Source organism: Populus nigra, chromosome 19 (assembly GCF_951802175.1).
Source record: "Populus nigra chromosome 19, ddPopNigr1.1, whole genome shotgun sequence".
Classification (NCBI taxonomy): Eukaryota; Viridiplantae; Streptophyta; class Magnoliopsida; order Malpighiales; family Salicaceae; genus Populus; species Populus nigra.
In genome coordinates this window covers 13,653,406-13,678,586 of record NC_084870.1, presented here as the reverse complement: position 1 = coordinate 13,678,586, position 25,181 = coordinate 13,653,406, and the positions used below count along the sequence as shown (strand labels likewise).

General features: G+C 36.8%; 5 protein-coding genes across 6 annotated transcripts; 1 reads left to right on the top strand and 4 right to left on the bottom strand.

Moving 5' to 3' along the window:
* Positions 1–94: 94 nt before the first annotated feature.
* Positions 95–10,233, bottom strand: LOC133679391 (brefeldin A-inhibited guanine nucleotide-exchange protein 1-like). 2 transcript variants are annotated; one of them, XM_062101971.1, is made up of 11 exons: positions 8,872–10,233; positions 8,248–8,565; positions 7,576–7,909; positions 6,960–7,382; positions 6,194–6,486; positions 5,219–5,492; positions 4,434–4,936; positions 4,016–4,337; positions 3,534–3,894; positions 2,274–2,947; positions 95–876 (listed from the first exon to the last, which is right to left on the bottom strand). In XM_062101971.1, the coding sequence occupies exons 1-11, from the start codon at positions 9,984–9,986 to the stop codon at positions 277–279; spliced, it is 5,217 nt and encodes a 1,738-aa protein (XP_061957955.1). In that variant the 5' UTR covers positions 9,987–10,233; the 3' UTR covers positions 95–276. The 2 variants fall into 2 exon arrangements, with proteins under 2 accessions (XP_061957955.1, XP_061957956.1); XM_062101972.1 differs by lacking the exon at positions 8,872–10,233 and having other exon boundaries at positions 7,576–7,919; positions 8,248–8,418.
* Positions 10,234–10,817: 584 nt separating this feature from the next.
* LOC133680437 (glutamate--tRNA ligase, chloroplastic/mitochondrial) lies at positions 10,818–15,471 on the bottom strand. The gene is made up of 13 exons (XM_062103394.1): positions 15,127–15,471; positions 14,902–15,020; positions 14,587–14,708; positions 14,107–14,289; positions 13,708–13,826; positions 13,515–13,563; positions 13,306–13,407; positions 13,071–13,173; positions 12,908–12,971; positions 12,519–12,633; positions 12,022–12,122; positions 11,281–11,437; positions 10,818–11,179 (listed from the first exon to the last, which is right to left on the bottom strand). The coding sequence occupies exons 1-13, from the start codon at positions 15,384–15,386 to the stop codon at positions 10,949–10,951; spliced, it is 1,725 nt and encodes a 574-aa protein (XP_061959378.1). The 5' UTR covers positions 15,387–15,471; the 3' UTR covers positions 10,818–10,948.
* Positions 15,472–18,508: 3,037 nt separating this feature from the next.
* Positions 18,509–19,801, top strand: LOC133680627 (protein THYLAKOID ASSEMBLY 8, chloroplastic-like). The gene is made up of 2 exons (XM_062103657.1): positions 18,509–19,000; positions 19,075–19,801. The coding sequence occupies exons 1-2, from the start codon at positions 18,671–18,673 to the stop codon at positions 19,480–19,482; spliced, it is 738 nt and encodes a 245-aa protein (XP_061959641.1). The 5' UTR covers positions 18,509–18,670; the 3' UTR covers positions 19,483–19,801.
* Positions 19,802–20,214: 413 nt separating this feature from the next.
* LOC133680626 (expansin-A20-like) lies at positions 20,215–22,346 on the bottom strand. The gene is made up of 4 exons (XM_062103656.1): positions 21,772–22,346; positions 21,404–21,687; positions 20,958–21,276; positions 20,215–20,847 (listed from the first exon to the last, which is right to left on the bottom strand). Exons 2-4 carry the CDS (start codon positions 21,531–21,533, stop codon positions 20,544–20,546), a joined length of 753 nt encoding a protein of 250 aa, XP_061959640.1. The 5' UTR covers positions 21,534–21,687; positions 21,772–22,346; the 3' UTR covers positions 20,215–20,543.
* A 145-nt stretch (positions 22,347–22,491) lies between these two features.
* Positions 22,492–24,521, bottom strand: LOC133680628 (uncharacterized). The gene is made up of 2 exons (XM_062103658.1): positions 23,633–24,521; positions 22,492–22,902 (listed from the first exon to the last, which is right to left on the bottom strand). The coding sequence occupies exons 1-2, from the start codon at positions 23,974–23,976 to the stop codon at positions 22,677–22,679; spliced, it is 570 nt and encodes a 189-aa protein (XP_061959642.1). The 5' UTR covers positions 23,977–24,521; the 3' UTR covers positions 22,492–22,676.
* Between the last annotated feature and the right edge of the window lie 660 nt (positions 24,522–25,181).

Genomic DNA, 25,181 nt, shown 5'->3' with positions numbered 1-25,181 from the left:
TTGTTAAGCCGATTGTGTTGACAATGCCCGTTTTCTGTCCTCCAGTTATTTTTAAAATAATTCTTTAAGAAAAATACAACAGCTCATCAAATCCTCCATGCAACACTAAAAAAAATTAATTTAATATTTATCCACTACAACCAGAACAAAAAAATTATATATAAAAGAAAAAAAAAAGAATATCATTATAGATTTGTTAGAGAGATCAAAACTGTGATTTGATGACGACGGCGACGACGGCATACATTAGCGTGCAAGCACCATAATGATTCGTCATCACATTATAATGGGGCCTATACATGATAGGAAAATATTGCTTAGAATACGCTGAACTTCTCCAGAGTTATGCTCACACCGTACAAGATCTACCAACAACGGAAAGAATTGTCGGGCATGGCCCCTAAAGGAATCCCTTTCTAAATCATTCAGTGCCCGCAAAGCTGACAAAAGCAAACTCGTCCTTGCTGCCACCTCTTCCTTCTTGGCCGCACCTAAAGGAAGATTCCAGTGCATCACCGTCTTGTTTTGCTGCACAGCCTCCGACCCAGCAGTACAGTTCAGATAAATCTGCAATATCTCTTCACACACCGCTGCGAGGTGCTCTTCTATGCTCAACGCCTCGGACATGGATCGATTATCCTTGAGCAAATCTTGGAGGAAGTCAAGATAATTCTCGTAGGACTCATTCTCAAAATGCACCATTGGAGGATCAGAGATACCCGCTATAGAGCATCCTTTCTGCAGTTTCTTCAGCAGGTTTGTCTCGGAATTCAGTTGGTGGGCATGTGATGCTATTGAGGTAAATATATCAACAAGGATTCTGACATTGGCTGCTGACAAGAATTGCCGGTTCGCTTTGTATAAATCACTTACAACCTGATATGATAAAAAATAAAAATAAAATTAATATAACCGATGGTCTATTGTGGTCTTTGTGCATGAAAAACAGTCCACGGGTCAGGCTACCAGTCTACCACACTGTTGGTCAAATCTAAATGGCAGTGGCTGCGAAGGGCTGTTTGCAAAATAATGGCAAGTAAAATGCCACCAAAGCAAAAAAAATAATAAATGTCAGACAATACTGAGTTTTAGAAAGAAGACAGGATACAATAGGGAATCTTGTGAAGAAGTTGTAAAATTCCCATCTTTCGATACTTCTACAAGATATATTAACAGCTAGGAGTGTTCAAAAAAACTAACCGAAAAAACTGGGAAAAGAAAAAATAACTGAAAAAACTAAATCAAAATAAAATACAAAGAAACCAATTTAAAAACAGAAAAAATCACTCAGTCCGGTTTGGTTTTGGATTCTCAAAGCTGAAACCAATTGAACGGGTTCAACCGAATTGAACCCAACTAAAAATAAAAGGGGTATAAATAGAAACTTAACTGAACCCTAAGACTTTTTTTTCCTTTTAATTTTTGTTTCAGCCGCCACCCCATACCCTCTCCCTCTCCCCCCCCTCTCCCTCTCCCTCTCCCCTTCCTGTGATTTACCTAATTATTTCATGTAAGCTTAACACTTGCAAGATGAACCCTGGCTTCAAATCTCCCATCCAAAGGCCTTTCATTCTGCTCTCTGCTGGGCAGACAGGCCAGGTTGAAGCAACAAGCTTCTGATAGAAGCTAGGCTAAAGCCCTTCTCGCTTTGTTCTACCAAATGAGAAAAGAGCCCGTCACTTACGATCGATGGAACGAGATACAGATCGCTGAGAGGTCAAGGGTTAATTAAAGGCTCGAACAATGGGGGAAGAGAAGATGACCGGAAGTCCAAGAAGGGTGAGTCAACTTGGTTCGGTTTGAACCGGTTTTCAGTTCGGTATGGGGTGTAATTTTTCAAAAATAACAACTACCGGTTCAGTTGGTTTTTTGGGCCAAAACCAGACCGTGAACATCCCTAGTTATAGCCCTGAACGAACAAAGCATGCAGTTTATACCAAAACATCTAAAATAATAACATTAACAGAAAAAAAAGAAAAAAAAGTAAACAAAAGGGAAATTTCTACCGGAGCCAGTAAAATTCATGAAGATTAAAGTTGCAGGCTGATCATTGGCATCTTTCAGAAAATTGGGTAACTACGTCTCTCTTTCCACACACACACACACACACAAATATGCATCGTGTATTTTTAACCTTTTGACGTGAGATATATATTTTTTGCAATGCGTACATGGATGCATGGACATCAAATGTAGAGTGCAAATGCATAATTTGTACACAAGCAAGTTTTTTGTCTGTGTGTAAGAGAGCGAGAGTGAGAGTGAGAGAGAACCTGCACAATAAGTAGCTGCACAGCAATATGACTCTTCACTCTTGAGATCACATATGCTGCAGTTTGCAGATTGTCATCCGGAAGATCATCATTTGTGAAGCCATGATCAGAAGACGCATCCACATCCGCATAAAGGTTAGGGCTTTCAGGCATCTCAATGTCATCCATGATTCTTAAGACCTTCATGAAACCTGGTAACAATGATGCAGCAGCCTCTTTCAGCTCTAGAAAAATCTCTCTCCATTCCTCTTCTGAAATCCTGCTGCCCAGTTCACCTGCTAAACGCAACAGTGAAGCAACCCCAGTGCTAGCAGGACCCTTAACAGGACTCCTAACGAATCCCATCAATATAGATACTATGCTTTGTAGTTGAGACCTAATCACATTGAAAAAGCTGACAAATAGGTCTACCAGACACTGGACAGCAACAGCAGAAGTTTCAGAATCCCATGTACTTCTTTCTGTATGAGGCGATGCTGAAGTTGACGAATCCTGATCTTTAACATCTTTCTTGTCACTGATACCACTGAATATGGGGAAAATAACAGAATTGAAAACAGTGATCCAAAATGAGCGTGAAAAAAGATGGCCGTGGTCATTGAGAATGTTAAATAAGACTTCTAGAGCACTCTTTCGAATAGCTGATCTGGGATCAGATGCTAATTTTGATAACCCTGCAACCGTAATGATGAGACATTTAGAACTTACAACAGGAGGCCTGCAATTCTTCATAAAATGAGTTATGCGTCCAAACAGCAGATTCGTATATCTATTCATGCACAAACAAGATAGCTGCCCTCCCATCTTCTGCTTGATGGTTATAAATAAGATCAGCTTATTCCCATTTCCCTACATGTAATGAGGGGCAATTGAAGGGGTATGTCGCATAATTCATTTTCATATGATCTGTACCTAGGGTGCTTAAAAACTTATCAATACATGCATGAATTGTCACGTGGGGTTGAAAGAACACAACACAATGGCAGAAAAAAAAATAAAGAATACAATTCTTGGATGTACATCCAACAACAGTAACTTCTAAATTCATGGATGCTTTTTTTGTTGTGATGGTGGGGGTGGGATAACTTCAAATCATAATAAGGTGCAGGTGTTCTGTGCACATGGCTGGCTATATGATATAATTATACGCAAGGGAGCCAAAAATGAATGTTGAGCTCAGCCATTCACATTTTCATGACATTATTGGCATGCAGGAGTGTCAAGCAGCATATGGCAAGTCTTTCCTTGAAAGAAGGTTACCTGTTAGCAAAGGAATCCAAAAGGACGCGTGATCATCTTTGTTGCTATGATTTTCTACATCCAAAGCAACCTCATCTATTATTGGGATAGATAGATCATCAACCCTGCTCTTTACATTGCAAATAAGTCCTCCATCTGCAAGTTTCAGAGCACAGAATCGGAGAAATGCAATTGCATTGAGGCTCACATCACTATTAAACCTGCTTTTTGTGAAGGTGGTGAGGCATCTAACACAGTCAGTGAAAGTTGTCCTCTCTGTCTCAGTTATATAAGGAAAATATTCCCGGACTATTTTTTCCATTGTCTCAAAAGCCAACAGGACAACATTCTTCCGCTCGTCAGATGCAGCAACAGTAAAAACCTGAGAAAAGAATATCATGGCATCAATGGAACAATTACAAAAAAGAATTGCCCTCCGATCAAGCATTTTAAAAGTTAAAAGAATTAGACAATTTAGAAAATAAAAACAAATGCTACCATACCATAAAAACACTTTTCCACCCAGATTTCACATTACTGACACGACTAAGGACCATCTGCGAAATACACCTAACTATTAATTCCCTGATCTCTGTAGAGCTGCTTTTCTGCATAACAATCACAAATGGCCTCAAAAATTCATTCTGGAAGTTGTAATTTGCCAACTCCTCACGCTCTAAAAATTTCATAGCAAGTTGTCTAAGAGAATCCATCACAAAAATTGCAACAGAGAGATTTTCTGACAAGCCAACTGATACAAAGAAATCAGAAAGAACATTCCATATGCGGGACCAAACTAATCTGATGCGGTTCATATTATAATGCCTGCAAAAGGAAAAAAACATAATGTCTTTGATACAGATCCTCATGGAACTTCACGTGGCAATAAAACACTCATAAGGAAAGGGAGAAAGTTCTTACGCAATTTCTACGATTTTTGTGAGGCTAAACACACGGGGATCTGTTGGAGACTGCAACTCAGATATTGAAACTTTGCAAAGAGCTTTCACAAAAGCTACTATTGCTTCACTGTTCAACCTTTGGCTATTAGCAAACACATGGTTCAATTCAAAATTCCCGATCTGGTCGAGCAAATTCAAATTTGAAATGAGGTTAATAATTTGCCCTGGAGTTACAAGCCCTGGAGAATTGACTCCAACAGTGGTGCTATCATATGAACCCCCTCTAACAACAGCCATCACGGCTGGATTCTGGAGAGTTCCCTTTTTCTTTAGAGAAGGATAACCCATTGACTTCAGTGCTTTTTCATCTGTTTCACCATTAGATGGAGTCAAATAAGAGGCATCAGGTGGTGCACCTTCTCCAAGCAGTTGCAGATGCTCCACACGGGAGAGGCAAGTTAAGATATGCTCCCAAGCATCCTGAAGATTGTTGCCATCTTCAATGGCAATTGATATTATTGCCTGCATGAAATAAAAGATAATGCATGAAAAAGTAGAAAATGTAAATGACTTCGTACAGAAATTGACATCAAATACATGAAGCCTGATGAATGCGCAGCTTTTTGACTTGTACTGAAGTAACTAGATCAATCCAATCCATTTAAGGCATCACTCTTTCTGTATGACCAGTTATATGCAGTTACAAAAAAAAAATTCTTCAGGGTTGTGCGTGTGCGTGGTGGTGGTTCTGGTTCGGGAATCCAGCTCTTGATATGATCTGGAGATCACATTAAAAATGCTCACCTTCACAGCATCTACATTTTTTAGCTTCATATCTGCAGCACAGTGGAGGTACGTAAACTTGGCCACAGATGTAACAAAAGCATCTCTCTGGGTCTGCATACCCATGACTGCAGTAACATGCACAGCACATTGAAACCCCTGTAAGCACTGAGAAGTAGCAAGCCTATCATCACTCTGATCAAGAGTCACGCTAAATGCAGCAAGCATGGGACCCCAGCAGACCTCAACCATAAACCTCAGAATTGCTGCATCTGTTACAACATGATAAATAGACCTGCAACATGAGAATCAAACTATTATTTTTTATACAAGGACTGCAATGTAACTAACATGTCTTTTATAATTTGTGACAGCTCAGGTAAGATTGACACAAAGCCCAAATTGGATAAAAGAACGCAGCCAGATGAAGAAAACTGTCCCTTCAGAGTAAGGTATATGATAATCATTCTCTGTTTATTACCATATCATAGATAATAGTTTACATAAGAAATTTACCGTGCCCTCTGTTGGCTAATTCCATCACAGTTAACTAATTTACCCAAGATTTAGCAAGCGCAAGCACGAGAGAAGGAGAAGGTCAAAATTATCCAAATCAGGCAAAGATTAAACCATCCTCCAGTCCCACAAACCCCTCACCATAATTCAAGCCCGGTTAATGGATCCTCTGCATTACTACTAGCCACCATTACCCTTCAAACCATTTGTCTCCCATTGAGAGTAAAAACACTTTGGTTTTCTTGAAAACCCCACTATCTTGTTTTTTCTCTAAGATTTTAGATTGCCAAGTGGCCCATCGGGGATTAAAAAATAACAAGAGATGTTTTAATGAAACAAAGGTCACCAAGAGTCATGAGACTAAGGTATAGGTTTTCAAACATTAAGTATTAGCCTATAATCACATTCAAAAACCCCAGGAATAAGTAATAATTTACTCTAGAAACAATCAACCATGAAACACGTTGTAACATAGCTTACCCTGATTTTCCTGACTTTGCTTTAAATTGCTCTTGGATACGCCTGATAAGAAGCCCATTTGCACCCAATGCCTTTTCCTCAGTCTGCTTCCCAGTAACTAGATTGAGTATACCATCTAAACCTAATAGCTTATTTAAGCTGTTTGCCTGCTTGCTTTGAGGAACTGAAGAATCAGCACTCATCTTAATTTCATTTTTCACAATTTGATCATAGAGAGTGCCCAGATACTCTTCAGGCAAATCCTTGCCATCATCAATTCCTCTGTTGTTCCGAATAAAATCAGCCTTGCTCATCTGGATGGCACCAGTTTCAGAACAGAAGTTAGAAGATAGTCAAAATCAAATCTACATTCATTTATGCATAATTGACAATACGATGCCCTGCTGTAGACAATTTTTTAACATGTGCTTTATATTTTACTAGAATTTGTTATCATGTGCTTTATATTTCTCCATTTGCATTTTTAATAATTTTCAAAGTCACAAAAAAATGACAAGGAAATTAACTGTGAAGATGATTTACCATTACAAAAAAGGTAATGTTATTACGCACATCCTGAATTATTTATCATCAAGTCTAATCTACTAATTCAACAAACCAAAATGTTGAAAATTGTCTGAAAATCATCCTGCAGTGTGGAATAACTATCAGGACCGAAGCCAAAGCACAACTTTTATCAACTTATCATAAAAAGGAGGTTGAAAAGCAAAATTCACTAGTCATGACAGTGGCCAGAGATAAAAGGGAAGGGGTTTTGCAAGCAAACCTTATCCTTCACCATGCTGTTATGTGCATCAGTGTTGAGCATTATCACAGAGTACGCAAGAACATAAGCAGTATCTGCACTGGTAAATGAATTTGGATTGCATTTACAATAGCGCTCAGCAAACTTTTCCATGATACGATCAATCTTCTGTGCCTCTCCAGGTAACCTGAAGCCCCGTAAGAAAAACCTTATTGCTTCACCAAAATCCATTTCTTTAAAGTTGAATGAGTCTACATAAGCATGCATGACTCTCAAACAAAACTCATCCCTCTCGCCCAAATAGTCACCAATCACAGTTTCATTCAAGCCAGTAGTGTTTTTCAGGAAGGTGGCAACTTCTTCAGGAGAACCGCCAACTTTTTTGGCATTTATCAGAAAATCGATGCCCTTGGAAGGTTTCCTATTGAATATGGAGACACCTTTCTGCATTTAACACGGTAAATTTGTCACCAAAGGGTTAAGCAGGCCCATTTCTTATAAAGTGTGACAAGGCAGGAAAAAAAATGGTGGCACAAGAAGTATACCTATATGATACTAATAAAAGAGCAACCAGTTAAATATCAGTACCCTATACCACATATGGCCATCCCTTGCAAAAGGATAAAAAAATGCCAACCTGGAGTTCAATTTTATATGCCCGTCGTTGTTCAAGGGTAGCAGCATCAGACATTTCAGAGTTCACTTCTGAATGCAAATCATAATCAGAGGCACCTGCATCTTCTCCATTCAGAGTTGAATGATTCTCAGTTGAAGTAGAACTTTCAGAGCTCTTAGGCAAATAAGAATCTCCAGTTCTCAACTTTTGATCCATCCAAGCACCCATTGACCTGATGATGCTAACCAAGCATTTCACAGATTCATGCCTAAAAGTAATATCCTGAACCGAGGACAAAGTTGTTGTTGAACCAGGAGGCGGTCCTAGAGCAGTTTTCAGAAGACCATTGACAATCCTGTAAATATCTGATGGAATTATAAGTGTTTTAATACATTTTTTAAAAATACATTACATAAAGAAATAACAATAGAGATAATAGCCAAAATAAAAGACATGGTATGTCTACAAACAAGAGAGAGAATCCACCAAATGAGGCTTTCCACTATCAATTAAAGAGATCTCATAAAATTCTAGGCCCATCATAGCATAAGATGACTGATTCATATACAAACTACACTATCCTTGTCTACTGAAAATTTACAAGCATTTAACCATTCAAGTTTCACAACTACCTGAACAGATGCATATAAATTGCAACTAAGACATGAGTAATAACAGATGCATATGTAATACCTTTCGTATATGTTTGGAGCATCCACATCGCAGTCATAGTTTATGAAAATATCAACAATGATCTGGGAATCCTGGCTGATTTTGTCCAAAAAATTCAGGACAGTCATTTTCTGTAAGAAGCTAGGCTGGTTAACATTCTCAAGTACTCGAAGGACAAGCATGGGAAAAAATATCCCAATTTCTTCCTTCAATCCAGATCTGAATTTAACTAACAACATCATAAAAATGGAGCACTGAAGCTGGAAAATAGCCATAACTGACAATGCAGTGTTCTTTATTAGTGACAAGCATAGGAATTGCTTAATAGTGTTGAGAAACCTGTACCAAATAGAAGAAAATGTTATACTCTTCACCAAAGAAAAAAGAACATGAAAACGGTGCCAAAAAATAGTTCATTTACAGCTCATGATGGAAAAATCAGAGCAATATATTCAAAATATTCATAGAAAAACCATATAGAATTTGTAAGATAGGAACTAAAAATTATAATAAAATGAACCAAAATAGAAAACAGCAAGGGCTTTCTACATTGAAATAAAATTTCATAGCTATCAGTAGACAATAATGATATATGCGTAATGGCTGGAGTTCAAAAAACTGTGACAGGATGCATTCGTGACTTGCCTTTCATTATTTCGCCAAATTGGACCTCCATTGTCCATGATCACCTTAAGCAACTCAAGAGATAAAATCTTCCCTCTCAAAAGAATTTGATCATCTGGGGTCTCCTGAGATGAGAACTTCATTGACAATTTGCAAATATTCCTAAAGAGAAGAAACCCATCTTCCCTAATCTCACTCCCCCCAACTTCAACACCGCCACTAACACCCACACCAATATCCGTATCAGCTTCACCGTTTGCTTCCTTATTGCTTAATTCACTTTTATGATCCCCTTCAGCTATTTTATCATCATCATCGCCAGCACCGGCACTACCATTTCGGAGTTCATTAGACGGTTGATTGTGCAGCAACAACTTATCATCAGGAACCCCTTCACTCGCTGCCATGACCTCATTAACAAAATTCTGACAGAAATGAATAGAACTCCCTTCATTCAAATTCTTATCAGTAAACTGTAACAATTCACCAACAGAAACCGTTTTAACATTAACATCCATAGAATCCTCCTCCACTCTAGTAAAAACAACAAGCATAATCTGTGCAAGTACCGATTTGGCACAGATCTGATTGGTCCCATTCAACCCACCAAGATAAACATTATAACAAGTTCTAACAATATGCACTAAACATTCACCGCGAATCAAAACACAAGGAGATCGAACAGCAGCTAGCAAAACTCTGAGCACAGAAAGCTCAACAGCTTCGTCGCCAATACCACAAACCTTACAAACACTCTCAATTATCTTCAAAATGATGAGACTCGAGGGGGTATGATTGATCTCACCTCGGATAAGGCCAGAGGAAAACAATTTGAAAAGGCATTCGAGTGCGGGATCGACGACCTTGGGGTAAGCAGAGTCTAAGGCTAGAAGAATGGGATTGAGAACGAGATTGGCATCGGAAGGGGAGAGGGAGAAGAGAGGAGAGTGTGAACTAGAAATAGAAATAGAAATAGAATCGGCGGGGAGTGATTCGAGCTTGTCGAGAACAGATTTGCAGGAGGAAACGAGGTGGGAGTGCTTCCTCCAGGCGGCGTTTTTAACGATCTTGTCGAGACAAGGGCCCAAGGCACGACCGCAGCTAGAAGGACCACCTAGGTTTTGTGAAGCTGACATTTTGGTGATAAAAAGTGATGACGATGTGCTTCATTCATTCATTCATTTGAGAGATGCAGATCTAGAAGTAATACTACTACCACTACATGTTTTCGTTGTAGGGAGAGAGATATTTGAATTGAAATGAATTTGGGTGAAGAAGAGAAGACGGTGGGATGGAGGAGGAGGAGGAGCTGATTGATTAATTACGGATTTGATGAAGGGCCGAGCCGAGAAATTGGGAAATTAAAATCTGTCTATAAATTAAAATCGTATTCATAAAAACACGTGTGACCTGCCCACTAAGTTAAATATTTGTTGTTGTGGGTTTATCACGTGCCCACGAAGTTAAATAAGTAAGCATTCGTCGCTGTTGTTTATTAGAAGAGGGGAACCACCGAAGTAATCCATGGCATGCCAATCATTTTTCCTTCCATCATTTTGTCATCAAGTAGCCTCTCTCCAATGCATGCTGACGACAAGTGCACGGTGCTTGTCGTGACTGGTGCAGGGACACCCGGAACTACTGCCCTCCTCCTACCTTCGTATCAAAATTACACGTTTATGCACCCTGCTTACTTCTTATTGATATTGAGCTCGATAACTGCGTGTCCATCCTCCTCTGTTCATCAGCATTCCTTTACCGCCAACTGGGATTCCACAGACCTGGATTCGGACACCTCGACTGAGGATTACTATTACTCCTGGCAGTCGTAGGTGGTGGTGCTGCTGCTATTGTTGGCAGATTGTGCATTAGCAAGCACATCTTTTCGTAATCGTGGCAAATGAATTGGGATCTCTAATGAATGAACGCTCGTGAGCATTATTGGATCATTAAAAAATGGATGTTCGTTTCTCAATTAAACACACAGATTTCTTCTCGTCGCATTCATTTTCAATACACATCGTTCACTCAAATATGGTAAGGTTTTTAAGCATCTAAAGAATTGAGTTCAAAATTCGCATATCAAAACTGGGGATTCTCAATTTGCTGCTATAGCTGCGGGTTCCAAAGGAGGTTGATCCTTGTTCAGTGCTTCCCAGTCTATTTCCCTCAGTACTCCAAACCTCTCCTTCAATGTCACAAACTCAGCTTGGGAAGAAACCATATCCCCAGTTCCAGCTTGATGGAGCAGGATTATGCTAGAGCCCATGTCAGGACCGTGGAGTTTTCCAGTTAGCAACACTCGGAGAGGCATGAAAAGAGATTTCCCCTAACATAAAGATGGGAAACAAATAGTGTTTATAGAGTTCAGAGACATAATTACATAAAATAACAGGTAAGATGAAAGCTGAATATTCAATTAGAGCACACCTTCAGCTTCATTGTTTTTCCAAAATTCTTTACCCACTTCTGCCAACCAGAATGGCCTTCTTCCAGGGCATTAAGGAGTTCGCCACTGTCATATGCAGCTAACAACCCGGATGAGACCTCAGAAAGCTTATTTTGTATCATAACTTTACCTTCAGGACTGCAGACAACGCAAATAAAGTCAGTTAACTATTACTACACTGATACCATATAAGAAATCAACGCCAGCAAATAATCCTATGATGAACTTGATGAAATCATCAACCAAAAAACTTATCAACCAACTCCTGTTCCACACTTGGAAGCAACTCGAAAGCTACCATGCCGGATTTTAGGACATTCATCCTTACCTCGAGTGAGCCCAGACATGAGTGCAACCAAATTTTTTTAAAAGCTTTTGTTGAAACATACAAATAATCCTGTCCCGATTTACTTATGAGATACCATCAATCTACAGGTCACCACATGTGTTCATGAACACCTTTTATGAACTTACAGAGCACCAAAGAGTTACTCAGCCCACTTGCCCAAATATAATACAATCTCAAAAGCCTTTTCAAGACCTACAGTTGACACTATCTCCAGTCTCTGTCCTTCGGGAGAATGATGATTCATAAAAGTAAGTTGATGAGACCAGCAAGCCAAGCGCCCAATTACAAAAAAAATTCAGACCAGAAAGTTATGACTATTGGCAAATAGAATGATAAATATGTAATGTTTAAGAGGGGGAAGTTTGAGAATCACCTTGATAAAGTAGCATGTAAGGGATATGATAGCAAATTTGATAGCACTTTGTCTGAATCAGTTACCAACTCAATCCCATCCTTGAGAAGCAGAACTGCCTCCTGCATGCACAAAATTATGCCATTACTATCATACACTTTCCTATACATGACTAAAATGCAGAGTCGTCATAAGGGGAAGTTCATGTGAGGAGTGGGAAACTTGAGCATGGCGAAACAGCTCTACAGATCTAGAAAAATAGTATCCCGTTCATATCTCATTTTATAACATACTTAATTTGTGACAGCATCTTTCTTTTTTATGGCAATTCAGCTACTACATTTTGCTTAAATTCCATGTTGTGACGGCAACAATTGATCAATGACAGATATTTCCAGGTAACACTGAAGTTGAAGAGAAGTGCCACTTAAACCAATCTTCATAAGACCAGCATTCAGCTAACACAGGCTATAAATGTTTATGGGAATTTATATATAGCAGTAGAACGCATGTCTTACTTCTATAAATGGTCCTTCTGACTCTGCAAGAATGCCACTGCTTTTCCAGCGTTCACCAACAAGTTTATTCAGTTTATCTGATGGAAGTGCTCTTAAATGCTGGCCATTCATCCACCTTTAATTTATAGAGATATACAGGGTTAGCTTGCTTGCTTAACATTTCACTGCTTCACAAAAGGACTATATTTCTAACTGCTCTGCAATTCATCAATCTTCCCGGGGGGGGGGGGGGGGGCCATGGAAAATTATTCCAGAATACAAAGAGAAATACAAGAACATGCACGCAATTTAGAAGCCACTTCCAAGGGCATGCAACATAATCAGGGCATCCTAGCCAAAGTAGAGAAGTACATGCTCTATATTTATAGCAACTGAAGTGACATGCTTACCTCAACTTGGTAGAATCAAAAACAGCGCCGTTTTTGTTAACACGACCAATTGAGAATTTTTCAACTGTTAATTGAAGTTCAAGTAAGATACTGTTATGAAATACACCCAAAAAAACTACATGCAAGACAGTTTCATAGAATGATATGTGATGAAATCACTGACCAAGTTGCTCAAGGGTAAAAAATTCATTTTCTGTTCCATCACCCCAACCTAAAAGTGCCAAGTAATTCACCATTGCCTGGGGCAGATAACCCATCTCCCTGTACTGTTAAAAGTAATTGTTTCAGATAAACAAAAAAAAAACAATGCGCCCATGCGATCGAAGAATTAATGTCCACATATTATACCTAAGCAATAACCAAAGAAACGAAGATAAGCAGCAGTGACCAATAGATACCTGACCCACTGAAGTTGCACCATGTCGTTTTGATAATTTACTTCTATCAGGTGCAAGAATTAAAGAAACATGTGCAAAGTGAGGCATGGGGAATCCAAGGGCCTGTGACAAAATTCAATAGATAGGCCCCATATTATTCAAAGAAGATGGGTTGCCTTGAGGCAATGAAAGAATCATTTCTGTACATTCAAGATGGTACACAATGATACCTTGTATATTAGTGCTTGCCTGAGAGTATTTGGTAAATGCTCTTCAGCTCTGAAATTCAAGAGTTAACAGTAAGATGACAAAATATGCCAGACAGAACCCACAAACAAAACAATGGGGCCCGGAATGCAGTAAGCTAGACAAATAAAAGCACATATATTATCTTCAAAAATTTTGATCAGCTAAAATAATCACCTAATAACATGTGAGATAGCCATGGTAGCATCATCAACAGTGACACAAAAGTTGTACACAGGTTGTCCATTGCTCCTCATGATCACAAAATCTCCAAGTGTGTCATAATTCCAACTAACCTTCAAGACACTATCAAATAAAGTTAGAAGCCCATAAAACTAAGAATTTCATTAAAAAAAGGAATTGGCAATCTTGAATGATGCTAGGCATGCCCAATTTGTCAATCCAGCAATAAAAACTCGAGCGGTAACCTGAACCTTCCACCCCTTTCTCTTTATTGCTAAGTCATGTAGACACAAAAATGCAATTATAATCATTCTCAAGTACACATATAAATTAGATGGCTTATATTAGATGGCAATGGTAAGAACATCAAAATAGAAGATTGATTAAACTTACCTCGCCCCGAATAAGATCATTAATTGTCAAACGCCCTTCCTTAGGGACACGAAATCTATACGTGTATGGAGTTCCCTTTGCCAGCTCTTCCTGTACTTCATCATCCATTGCATTAGCCCACTTTCCTGTGTATACTGGAGGCAGTTGCTTCAATTTTGCAATCTCCTTCATTTGCTCAAGTTCCTGGCGAGAAATTATAGCACAAATCTATTAGTTGAGCAAATATTGTGTCAAATCATCAAAAGATCATAGCTTTTTGTCTTTGGCCTTACTATTTTTTAATCACCATCCCAAGAACAGATCAGACGAGACTTAATTGCATCAGATCTCTAACTTTTTTTATTAAAGTTTATTACATGAGATCTTTCCATTCCATGCTCCATTTTATGAGCAAATAGTAATACTCGAGACTAGATAAGCATTGACAAGGAGAAAAGCAATACAAAATACAGATTCTCACAGATAAGGAACAATAGCTACCTCATTAGAGCAGAAGCAGCGATAAACATGACCAGATTCTACAAGCTTCTCAGCATGATGCTTATAGAGAGAATTCCTCTCTGATTGCCGATATGGACCATAGTCTCCACCAACCCCAGGACCTATGAAACAATTACAGGATAAGAGTTCTGAGAATTTAATTAGATGTTCCACAATTGACAGGTGCCATAGAATGAAAAAGAAAAACACAAGTGGCAACGTAAGACTACCAATTAAAACATGGATGCTTAGGCAGATGAGATTCATTTGAAAGAAAAAAAAAACCACAGTTACAGGTATAATTGCATCAATTACCTTCATCCCAGTCAAGACCAAGCCAGGAAAGATCCCGAAGCACTGCCTCCTCGGATTCTTTAGTCGACCTCTCCAAGTCAGTATCCTCAATCCTCAACACAAATTTCCCGCCTTTAGACCTAAAACCAAAAAAAAGAGTGATAACCCATTTCATCTACTCAACTTGCAAACAAACAAATAATTAAATTAAATTAAAAAAAGAGAGAGAGAAGGAAGCCAAATCACCTAGCGAAGAGATAATTAAAGAGAGCAGTTCTAGCACCACCAACATGGAGGTTTCCAGTAGGCGAGGGAGCAAAACGGACTCTAACCTGTTCTTTTTCAGTACTAGCAATGGCAGAGACTGAAAATCGTCTTCTAGTTGGAAAAAGGCAAGAGACTTTGTGGTTGTAAAGGGAGGATGAAGAACGTAGAATGGGAAACGAAATTTCAGGGATAACCCTGATTCTTATCCATGGCGTCCCTGCTATTATACTATTCGCCATTACTTTTTAGTCCTGATGATGATGATGGATTGATGATCCACGGAACACGAGATAACAGAGAGGACATCTCCTTCCGGCTGCTTATGTACCACTTTTACCCTCAGCTATTTCTTTTTTCTTGTTATTATTAATTTGTTTTTAGAATAACGATATTTTTATTATTATTATTATTATTATTAACATCTGTTATTAACATATGCTAAAACAACCGTTACTTAAAAATTTGTAGGAGATAAAAAAAAATTACCCTCAGCTATTTTTTATGTACCACTTTTACCCTCAGTTATTTCTTCTTCTTTTTTATATATGAAAAAGAAAATTTGAATCAATGAAATTTTTTATATTGTATAAAAGTTAGATAATGATAATTTTTTTTTATTTAAAATTAGGTTGAGTTGAATTTCTTTTCTCTTAACATTGAGTCATGTTATCATCAGGATCAAAAGGTATTGAGTTAGGCCTAAATGCTATTGGATTTGGTTGCCAAACTAGATTGTAATAACATTTTATACCTAAAAAATAACAAAGGCAATGCCCTTTAACACTACAATGTTGTCAATAATGCAATAAGTCTATGTCTATAATAAATATATAGTATTTTTCCTATGTCTTTTAAAATATAATATAATATTTAATATACCAGAAATTCATATTATGAAATAAAGTTATAATTATATAAAACTCTAAAAGTAATTGTGAATTACTATAGAGAATTGTATCATAGCCTCTCATTTTACATAGGACTAATTTTATTTTATTTTCATTTTAATTCTCAAAAAAAAAATCTTATGGGTTCACAATCTTGTGGTTAAATTAAAGGATAATTACTTTAAATTTATTGAGAAATAACAAAAAAATCAAAGTAAAAAAAACATGGAAATATAAGTAATGGATTCAAAGTTCGGTAAAAAAAAGCACCTTAGTATTCATGCTTTTGATATTATAAACTTTCAGTCATTTTATTTTTGAAAATCTTGTTTTTGTCAACAACTTCTCTTTTTATTTCATGATTTGAAAGAGAATGAGAAAACAATCGAATTCTAATGATTGAGAGAGAAAGTCTTAATTGATGCTAATTTCAACTATGAAAATGTTAATTTTAATGTTAATGAATTTTATTTAATAATAAATTTTTTATGTGTTCTTTGCCTCACACCCTGCATGATATAACATTTATGAGCTCGATAAATTTTTTTTGTTCTGGGTTGATTTTGGTTTATTTGGTGGATTTATGGGCTGTTTAAACTTATATAAAATTTTATCAAGATGTTTAGGGTATTTTTACAAATATTTAGTGTAAAAAATGAATTAAAATGTTCCATGTTAAAAAATCACCGACCTTGATTTTTCGACCACTATCATACAAGGTTGTCAATTCCGTTCCGTTCCGTCCGGAATGGCCGAAACATTCCATACCAATTCAAAAAACGGAACAAAACGGAACAAATTTCATCTCATTTTAAATCTCGGTCCGTTCCGGATTTTTCGGCTAAATTCCGCCCGAAACGTTCCGGTTCCATTCCACATGTTCCGTTCCGCTCTTGAAAAGTCATTGAATCAAATTGAACCTTATTCAATTTAATTAATTAAACCACCCAATTATAAAAATCTCTTTTTTATTACTATTTTCTATAACAATGATATTAATAATAACATTGAAAATTATTATTACTATTTTCTTTAACAATGATATTAATTTTTTAAAATTAGATTTATCACTAATATATATGGTTTATATTCATGTTGTTTTTTTCATGTTTATACTTTGTAGGAATTTGAGCAAAACAAGGGATGCTTTAGATTTCATTAGCCTTAATAACATTGACCTAACTTTATATTTAAAATATTTGTGTTAAAACATTTTACTTTCATAATATTTTGATATTTTGTTTAAGTTGAATTACTTTAAGTTAAAGATCTATTTATTCTTGACTATTTAGAAATATTTTAAATTTTGAAATTATATTTGTTTGGCATTAATTAATTTATCTTGAATTTGAATTATGTTTGTTGAATATATATATATATATATATATATATATATATATGAACAGTACAACCCCGAAACGGCACGCCGAAACACTCCGAAACTGAAACATTCCGTTCCAATTGAAAAAACGAAACACCTACCGAAACGGAATTGACAACCTTGCTATCATAAACAAAATACAGGGAAAAGCTAGCGAGGCGTCACCTAACATTATTTTTCTTTCAAATTCTTTATAGAGCAGACAACATTACAAGGTAAAAAAAAAACAAATGGCCTCTTAAATGGACATATCTTTATAGATCAGTGCGGTTACACTTTCTAAATTAGTCAAACATGCTAGCCCGATTTGCTAGCCCTGTCAAAACTTGATTTATTTTATTTTATTTTTTATGTATATTTTTTAATATGTATTTTTTTAAAATGATTTTTTTATTTTCTATTTAAATCAATACTCATCCTCTCTCTATTTTTTTTATAGATTGTTCATCCAGCATCTTTCTAATAGTTATTATTTTTTAATTATTATATATATATAATTATTTTCTTGAATCGATTATTATAATTCATTTTTTTTATGTTTTATATAAATAAAATTTATTTTTAAAAATAAAAATATTTATCTTTGAATAATATTTTTAGTATGTGTAATCTTCCATAATATTTTTTTTATTTTATTCAATTAATTTAAAGTGTTTATTTATTTTTATTATCATATAATTAAATAAAAATTAATTTTAATAAATAATATCATTAAATATAATCAGGTAAATTTTCTGTATCGTGAAATCAAATATTTTGATTTAAATCCATCTCTTGATTTATTTAGTTTTGCCTTTAGTTATAGTTAATTTTTTCATCAATTGACATGAATACTTATTGATTTATTTAATTAAATGCATGCATAAAATTTTTTATTTACGCTTATAATTTTTTTATATTAAAAAACATGTTAAAAAAATATTTATTTATTTTTATTAAAAAATATAAAACCCTATATCAAATAACTAGTATAACTTGAGTAGTCTTAAACATTTATTTTATTCTATGTTGTTTTGGATTTTTCGAATAAAATTCAATATTTCTTATCTTTAAAGATTACTTTTAAAATATTTTAGGCACCCCCTCACCATTCTCAAAAAAGAAGAGAAAAGAAAGAAGTGAAGCCGAAACGACGACGTTCAATCTAGAAATACTAGCAGCATTCATACACAATTCCGATGGAGTAGCGAATAATTACTCTCATCATCATCATCTTCGTGCAGGAAGAGGAAGAGGATTAACTCGAAAGACGGCGATGGCGACGACGACACAAACTATTAGTAGCTTCCATTTCCTTAAAAACCCATGGACACCAACAACAACACAAACAATTCTTCGTCCAATGAATAGAACAATAAGAGCTGCTGCTAGTGTTAGAAGCCTAAATCGAAAGCCGCTCCAGAAAGGTAGAAACCTCAGCATCGAAGCCATCCAAACAATACAAGCCTTAAAACTAGCTTACAACAACGACAAGTCACTGCTTGACCAAGTCTTCCGTTCTAAATTCAGCCGATTGTTGAAGTTCGACATGACTGCAGTTCTTCGCGAACTCCTCCGCCAGAACCACTGCCTCTTGGCTCTCAAGGTCAAGTATCACAATTATTAGTTTTATTTACAATATAATTATATCCTGATTTTATTTTATTTATTTTATTTCAGGTTTTTGAGGATATTCGAGTGGAGCACTGGTACAAGCCAAAGGTGTTGTTGTATAATGAGATGATTCAAGTAATGGCTAGCAATGGATTCATTGAAGAGGTTCAACTTCTTTTTAGGTACCTGGAGAGTGAAATTACAGGTGATTTACAGTTTAAAACAGATGAATTTAATCAACTGTTGGCAACTCTGATCAGTTTTAAGCTGGGTGGACTTGTTATGGAGTGCTATGAATGGATGAAGTCTGTTGTAGTAGGGTGTGAACCTGATAGGTCCACGTTTAAATTACTTGTGAATGGTTTAGAGTCGATTGGCGAATTCGAGCTTTCGGTTGTTGTAAGGCAGGATGCTTACAAGTTTTATGGTGAATCCCTCGATTTTGAGGCGGAGGAGGAAGAGATAGCAAGTTGAGATAGATCAAACATTCAGGTTTTGAACTGGTTGATTCATCAGCAGTACAGTACCCTGGAATGGAATGCGTGTTCAACTTCATTTTGCTAACACCAGTTTTGCCATGCTAACTGCCAAGATGGTATATTGTTTCTTCATTCAATATATCTTAATGATCCATCCCTTCTCTCATTACCAATAGCTTGTGTTTTTCTTTTGCTGCTTTGTTTAATTTTGTCGGCCCTGTTGTAGTTGTAATATATATGCAGTAGAAACTAGAACAAGCCATTTCCTTTACTCTCCTTTTACTTTAGTATGAAAGTTGATGTGGTTGATTTTCTTTCTTTTGTTATCTATGTAGTCTCCTTTTCTATGATTACCCTTACAAAAACAAACCATTTAACTAACTGGAAATGTGAAGAGCACGATTCAGTGGACACATATATATTTCTATTTTCTCCTAAATGGATTGAAGGTGGAAATGTATTTAGCTGGTAGCTCACTTGCTCAGAAGGGTTCAGCAACTTGTTCTAGCCATGTCATATTTGCAACAGCATAAATTCACCTTCTTTGGTTATGCTTTACTTAGCTCAGTTTTCAATATTGGGCCTCTGTAGTTTTGGACATGAAACAAATGTTTCTCTCTGATTTCCCCTGCATTACATACTAGCAGTCGCATTTGATGAGAAAGCTTCCATCATTGTTGAATTTCACAGCTGTGCTTAATTGATAATCATTCTTGTAGAATCAAAGTAGCAAATCTCAAAGCATAGCTTAGTTCATAAAGCAAGGATTGCCTGGTAGAGAAGTCATGGTAAGAGATACATATCTTAACCTTTTCTTTTGACTTTTGAAGTGAACATAAACCTTAACGTTTCAGTAATTACACATTTCACGAGTTGTTAACTTTCTACTCAATAAAAGCAGGTAAAGAGAGATAACTGGGACCTTGTATTCCTATTTTTCCCAACTTTCCTCTACGACTTTCTTACCTCCGTTTGACCAAGTACCTACTTCTTCGCATAGCTTGGAGAAAGCAAATGGAAGCGTGAACCTATGCCCGACTCTAAAAGCCTCTCATACTAGAATTGCTTGCCTTCAAATATCTGGCCAAATTGCCAGTTTGCTGGTGCAACATTGTAAGATGTGAGTGTTCTTCTGCTGCTGGTAATCACCTCGAAAGATAGAGGCTGTCCAATAAGGTTGATATTGGATTGCCAGTTTTGTCCCCAGTTTCTTGCCATAGGTATCCATGCTGTTCTTGATCCCTTCACTTTCACAGCAATCACCTCACCATCCAATCCCACATTGCTGATGAGTACTTGATAAAAGTGAAAATTTCCACTCATTGTGAATCTCAGCCCACCCCTTCTATCACACTTCACCCTACAAAAATTGGCATAAACAATGTTCGCCCAGCCAAGGAGTTAGGAAATAGAGAGGCCTATACTCATTTGACTCATGTGACCAAGTAATTGTAAATTGATTGGCGATACCTTCTGTGTTGAACTGGCACAACATCAGCATTTTTCTCTGCGATTTCAGCAAATGCCGCTTCTGACATCTCAAAGTGTTCTTTGGGGAAATTACACCAGCCACCATAATCCGATGAAAGCCCGTAATTTGGAGGGCAGAAATCTGTTGCAGTGAGAATGACGGAGGGGCTACCCTGCAGGCACCATAAGATGTGGTCTACACATCTGACCTCGAAGCAAGCCCCACAGGTACTCCCTCTGTTGAACAGCATGCTACTTAGTCCAGCACTGTATTTTCCATAGGTGGCCCTGTGAAGGTCCCCATACCCACAAGCACCTTCTGCAACATTAAACAATGGTAGTTTACTCTTTGCAATCAAAACTGAATCTTTTGTGAAATATGAAGCACCATTATGAGTTGAAACAGAAAGTTTCAGATTTAGTCGGAACAGTTGCCAGAAAATTACCTACAATGATGGATCCACTTGTCTCCTTAACGTATGTTGCAGTAGCAGACTTCCATTCCTCATCATCAGCTGTGATCTTCCATGTTTGGTGTATAATCAAGTAGAGAAGAATGGCTTTTAGAGCACCCATTTGATATAAAAACGACTATGAGAAGTCTGGTTTGTACTTGACGAGGTTCTTTTCTTTTATCTTGTTCCCTCCCTTTTCTTCTACCCTGTGAAATTATGGCCTTGAGTGTAGAGAAAGGCCACCTTTTCTCTGGGAAATGACCTGAATCTCCTTGCTGAAATGAAGCTAGCTTTGTTGGTTAGATGGGCACCCCATAGTAGATACTTGAAACTTTGACAAAAAAGCCAGCCATGGATACCTTAGTTCAAGATGTGGGGGCATGCAGCAAGCCCGAGACGAAGCGTAGCTTTATTCTAGTATGGACAAAAGTGATGCCTTCTTTTCTTCGAGTGTTTTTCGAGCTGGGAATGGGAACTCAAAAAAGGGTTTTAGGGATTGCATCTGGAGGGTGAAGGGTTAAATGCTTTGTGGATGTGGCAGACACGGAGAGCGGAAAGCCTTGGAATAAGAAAGAAGAATCCAAAGAGTTCTTTAAGTAGGGTCTGGACCTCCTGCTATTTTCTTGCACACATCTGGTGTGGTGTTATGTACTTAATTTGGCTCGTCTTTTGAGAAGAAACCAAAGGGGAAAGGGAAGCGTGATTGATTGACTAACAATGAACTATTTGGAGATTAGTGGCTTTACGGGCGAAAGATGGAGAACCACCACGAAGTAGGAGCACGCAGGTGCCTGTACGACCGACCGGTGCCTTACTATAGGACTGGTCCTCCTTTCTTTCTCGAGGGAGGGACCGGGGACATCGTTAATGGGCCAGAATTTAGATTTTGTAAGTTAGAGCATCGCAGACATTGATACGAGCCCCCACAAGAAGGATCCAGCATTCAAGTGAGACTTCGTGGGCAGGAGGCCCTGAACGGACAACAAACCCACAGATGGAGGCTGGACCGAAGACGAAGTTGGAAAGGCTCATGTTACAATTCAAATGGTAGGGGACGGGAACGTAAAAAAACAAATCAGTAGAAGGAAGGATGTGAGATCATCTTCTTTCATGGACTAATGATCTGTCCTGAGCCAAGGAAAGGATAGAACTTTTACAATGGAAAGAAGATCATCTAGTTTGTTGTGAACGGAAGAACAAAACAATTAAGTTTAGGGGTTGAGTCACTTCAAAGAATGCTACTGAAAACAACCAGTGATTGGAATCATGCTACTATGATGTCCTTCAGGGGGACAATGCAAGTGATAGGAGCATTCTTGCCCTTGACACGAATAAGCACAGAATCATCTTCATTGCCCGACTTGTCGGCATGGTAGAGATGGTATGTTGTTTGCTCAAGAGTCCCCTCTCTGTAAACAAACACACTCTCGTCGTCCTCCATTCGACGCCACTTTCTACTTCTGTCCACATTCCGATAAAGCGGCATCCCCCTGTACAAACAAAATAAAACAAGGAGTCCTGTTATTATAGCAACGCTGGTTCAATGTCATGCTATTATCAAGACCAATAATTTAAAACTTGTACTGAAATTTATTTGTTGTTTTTGTGTTTTAAAGTATTTTTTATTTGAAAATTAAAAATATATAAAAATAATATTTTTATTTTTTTAAAATTATTTTTGAAAATGATATAAAAATATCAAAAAATATTAATTTAAAAATAAAAAACAAAAAGTTTAATTCTTTTTAAAAACTTTTTTAAAATACAAAAACAAATAAAGGATTTAGAGGAATTTAAAAATACATTTGACTTAAGAAAATATTAAATTATGTGTTGACGCAAAGAAAATATTTTAATAAAACACAATCCAAAACACACACACACCGTTATAGTTTCACTGGGAATTATAGCAAAGCTACCAAACAGTCGGTGCGTGATTTAACTGATCAAATTCCATTTGTTTCGCATGACAAGTAAAATCTCTGAGAAATCCAAAGGGGAACCACAGCAACAACGCGCCTCCGTATAATCTCAATGCCGAACGTAATTATGGTAGACATTGACCAGAAAAAAGAAAAAAAAATAAAATACATGGAAAGAAAGCGTGCGGTTCTGCTGTGCATACATAAATCGAATAATAGAATAAAAAAGGGGGAGAAAGAAATATTGAGAATTACCTATCAAATTAAATTAAGAATAGATATAAATTGATATTTTTACCTAATGTGGAAGAGGTCGGAGATATCAGACATCTCGAGGTAGAAGTTAACGGCGTCGATGAAAGCCTGGTAAGTGTATAGGTGGAGGCCATCTATCTTAGGGTAAGGCAGCTTGGGCCGCAGCGGAGCTACAGACTGCTCCTCCGCGTGGTCGTAGTGGTACTTGTAATTAGGCGGCTTAGCCATGTATGCGTACACCTTCCACGAGGAAGACGCGGAGGGGGAGGAAGGGGGGAGGCCCACGAAGCCCATGGTGATCATGATGGGCTCAAGCTCTTCGTGAGTCATAACGGGATTGAATGTTCGAGTGTGCCATAGGGCTAGCTTTCTCATGCACTCCTCCATTGGAGATTGGCTTGCGAGTGTGCCACTAATCTGCTTTGCTTTTTATTGCTCTGTTTTTTTTTCGTTTTAGTATAAATAAAAAGATTGGCTTGCGATCTTGGGGAGGGAGCAGATTAGTGTTTAGAGGGAGTCTCCTCTAGTGGTTAAGGAGTGAAAGGCTTGAAAGAAGGGATTTTTGTTGTTGTTGAGGTCTTCTATGGTGGGGTTTGAAAGGGAGGCTCTCTTCTTCTGGCTCTGTGTTTGAGTTTATTAATATGATTACTCTAACCTAGTTTTGTAATACACTACAAGTACTAGGAAAGGAAAGGGGAACGACGGATGTGAGCCACCGGCGTCTTGATTTATGTCAGGAAAGGAGCGGAGGAAATGGAGTGAGTGAACGACAATTGGGTTTGGGCATGCAATCTGGACCTGACCTTTTCCTTCCTCTTACGACCTTTATTTACCATTCTCGAGGAGTTTGGTGTGCTGAAGGGGTGGCATCTCACATGACTGCTGACTCCTTGAATTCGATTTCTTTTCTTTTTTTATCAAATCTGTATTCATTGTATTTGCTTTAATTTCTCGAGTATTTTAGTCAATCCGTTCAGTTATGTTTTGTATATATACTAGTTGCTGCCGCGGGTTTATAGTGTATTTATGTGTTGTTATTGATTTATAAAAAAAATATTTTAAAAAATTATTTAGAAAAACATTATTTCAATTTATAATATTTTCAAGAAAAATTAAATTATAAAACTAAATTCTTAACCGGATTAATATTAAAAAAATAAAATAGACAAAGATAATTTAAAAAACAATCATGCAGGAAAACACTGAAACAATCTATAGTGTTTTGTGATAAAATATACAATTGTAATTCTCAACCAACTCAATATTAAAAAAATAAAATCAATAAAGATAATTTTAGAAAAAAAATCATAAAAAACAAAAGGAAAAAAAAACTATGCAGAAAAACACTGCAGCAATCTATAGTGTTTCATGAGAAAACTTTTGTAATTTTCAACCAACTCAGTACTAAAAACAATAAAATTGATAAAAATAATTTTGAAAAAAAACATTATAACATAAAAAAATCATGTTGGGAAACATTTTAACAAGCAACGATGTTTTAAAGAAAAAAACTACAAAACTAAATTTTCAACTAGCACATTAAAAAAAAAATTGATAAAGATAATTTTGGAGAAAAAATCAATAAAAAATAT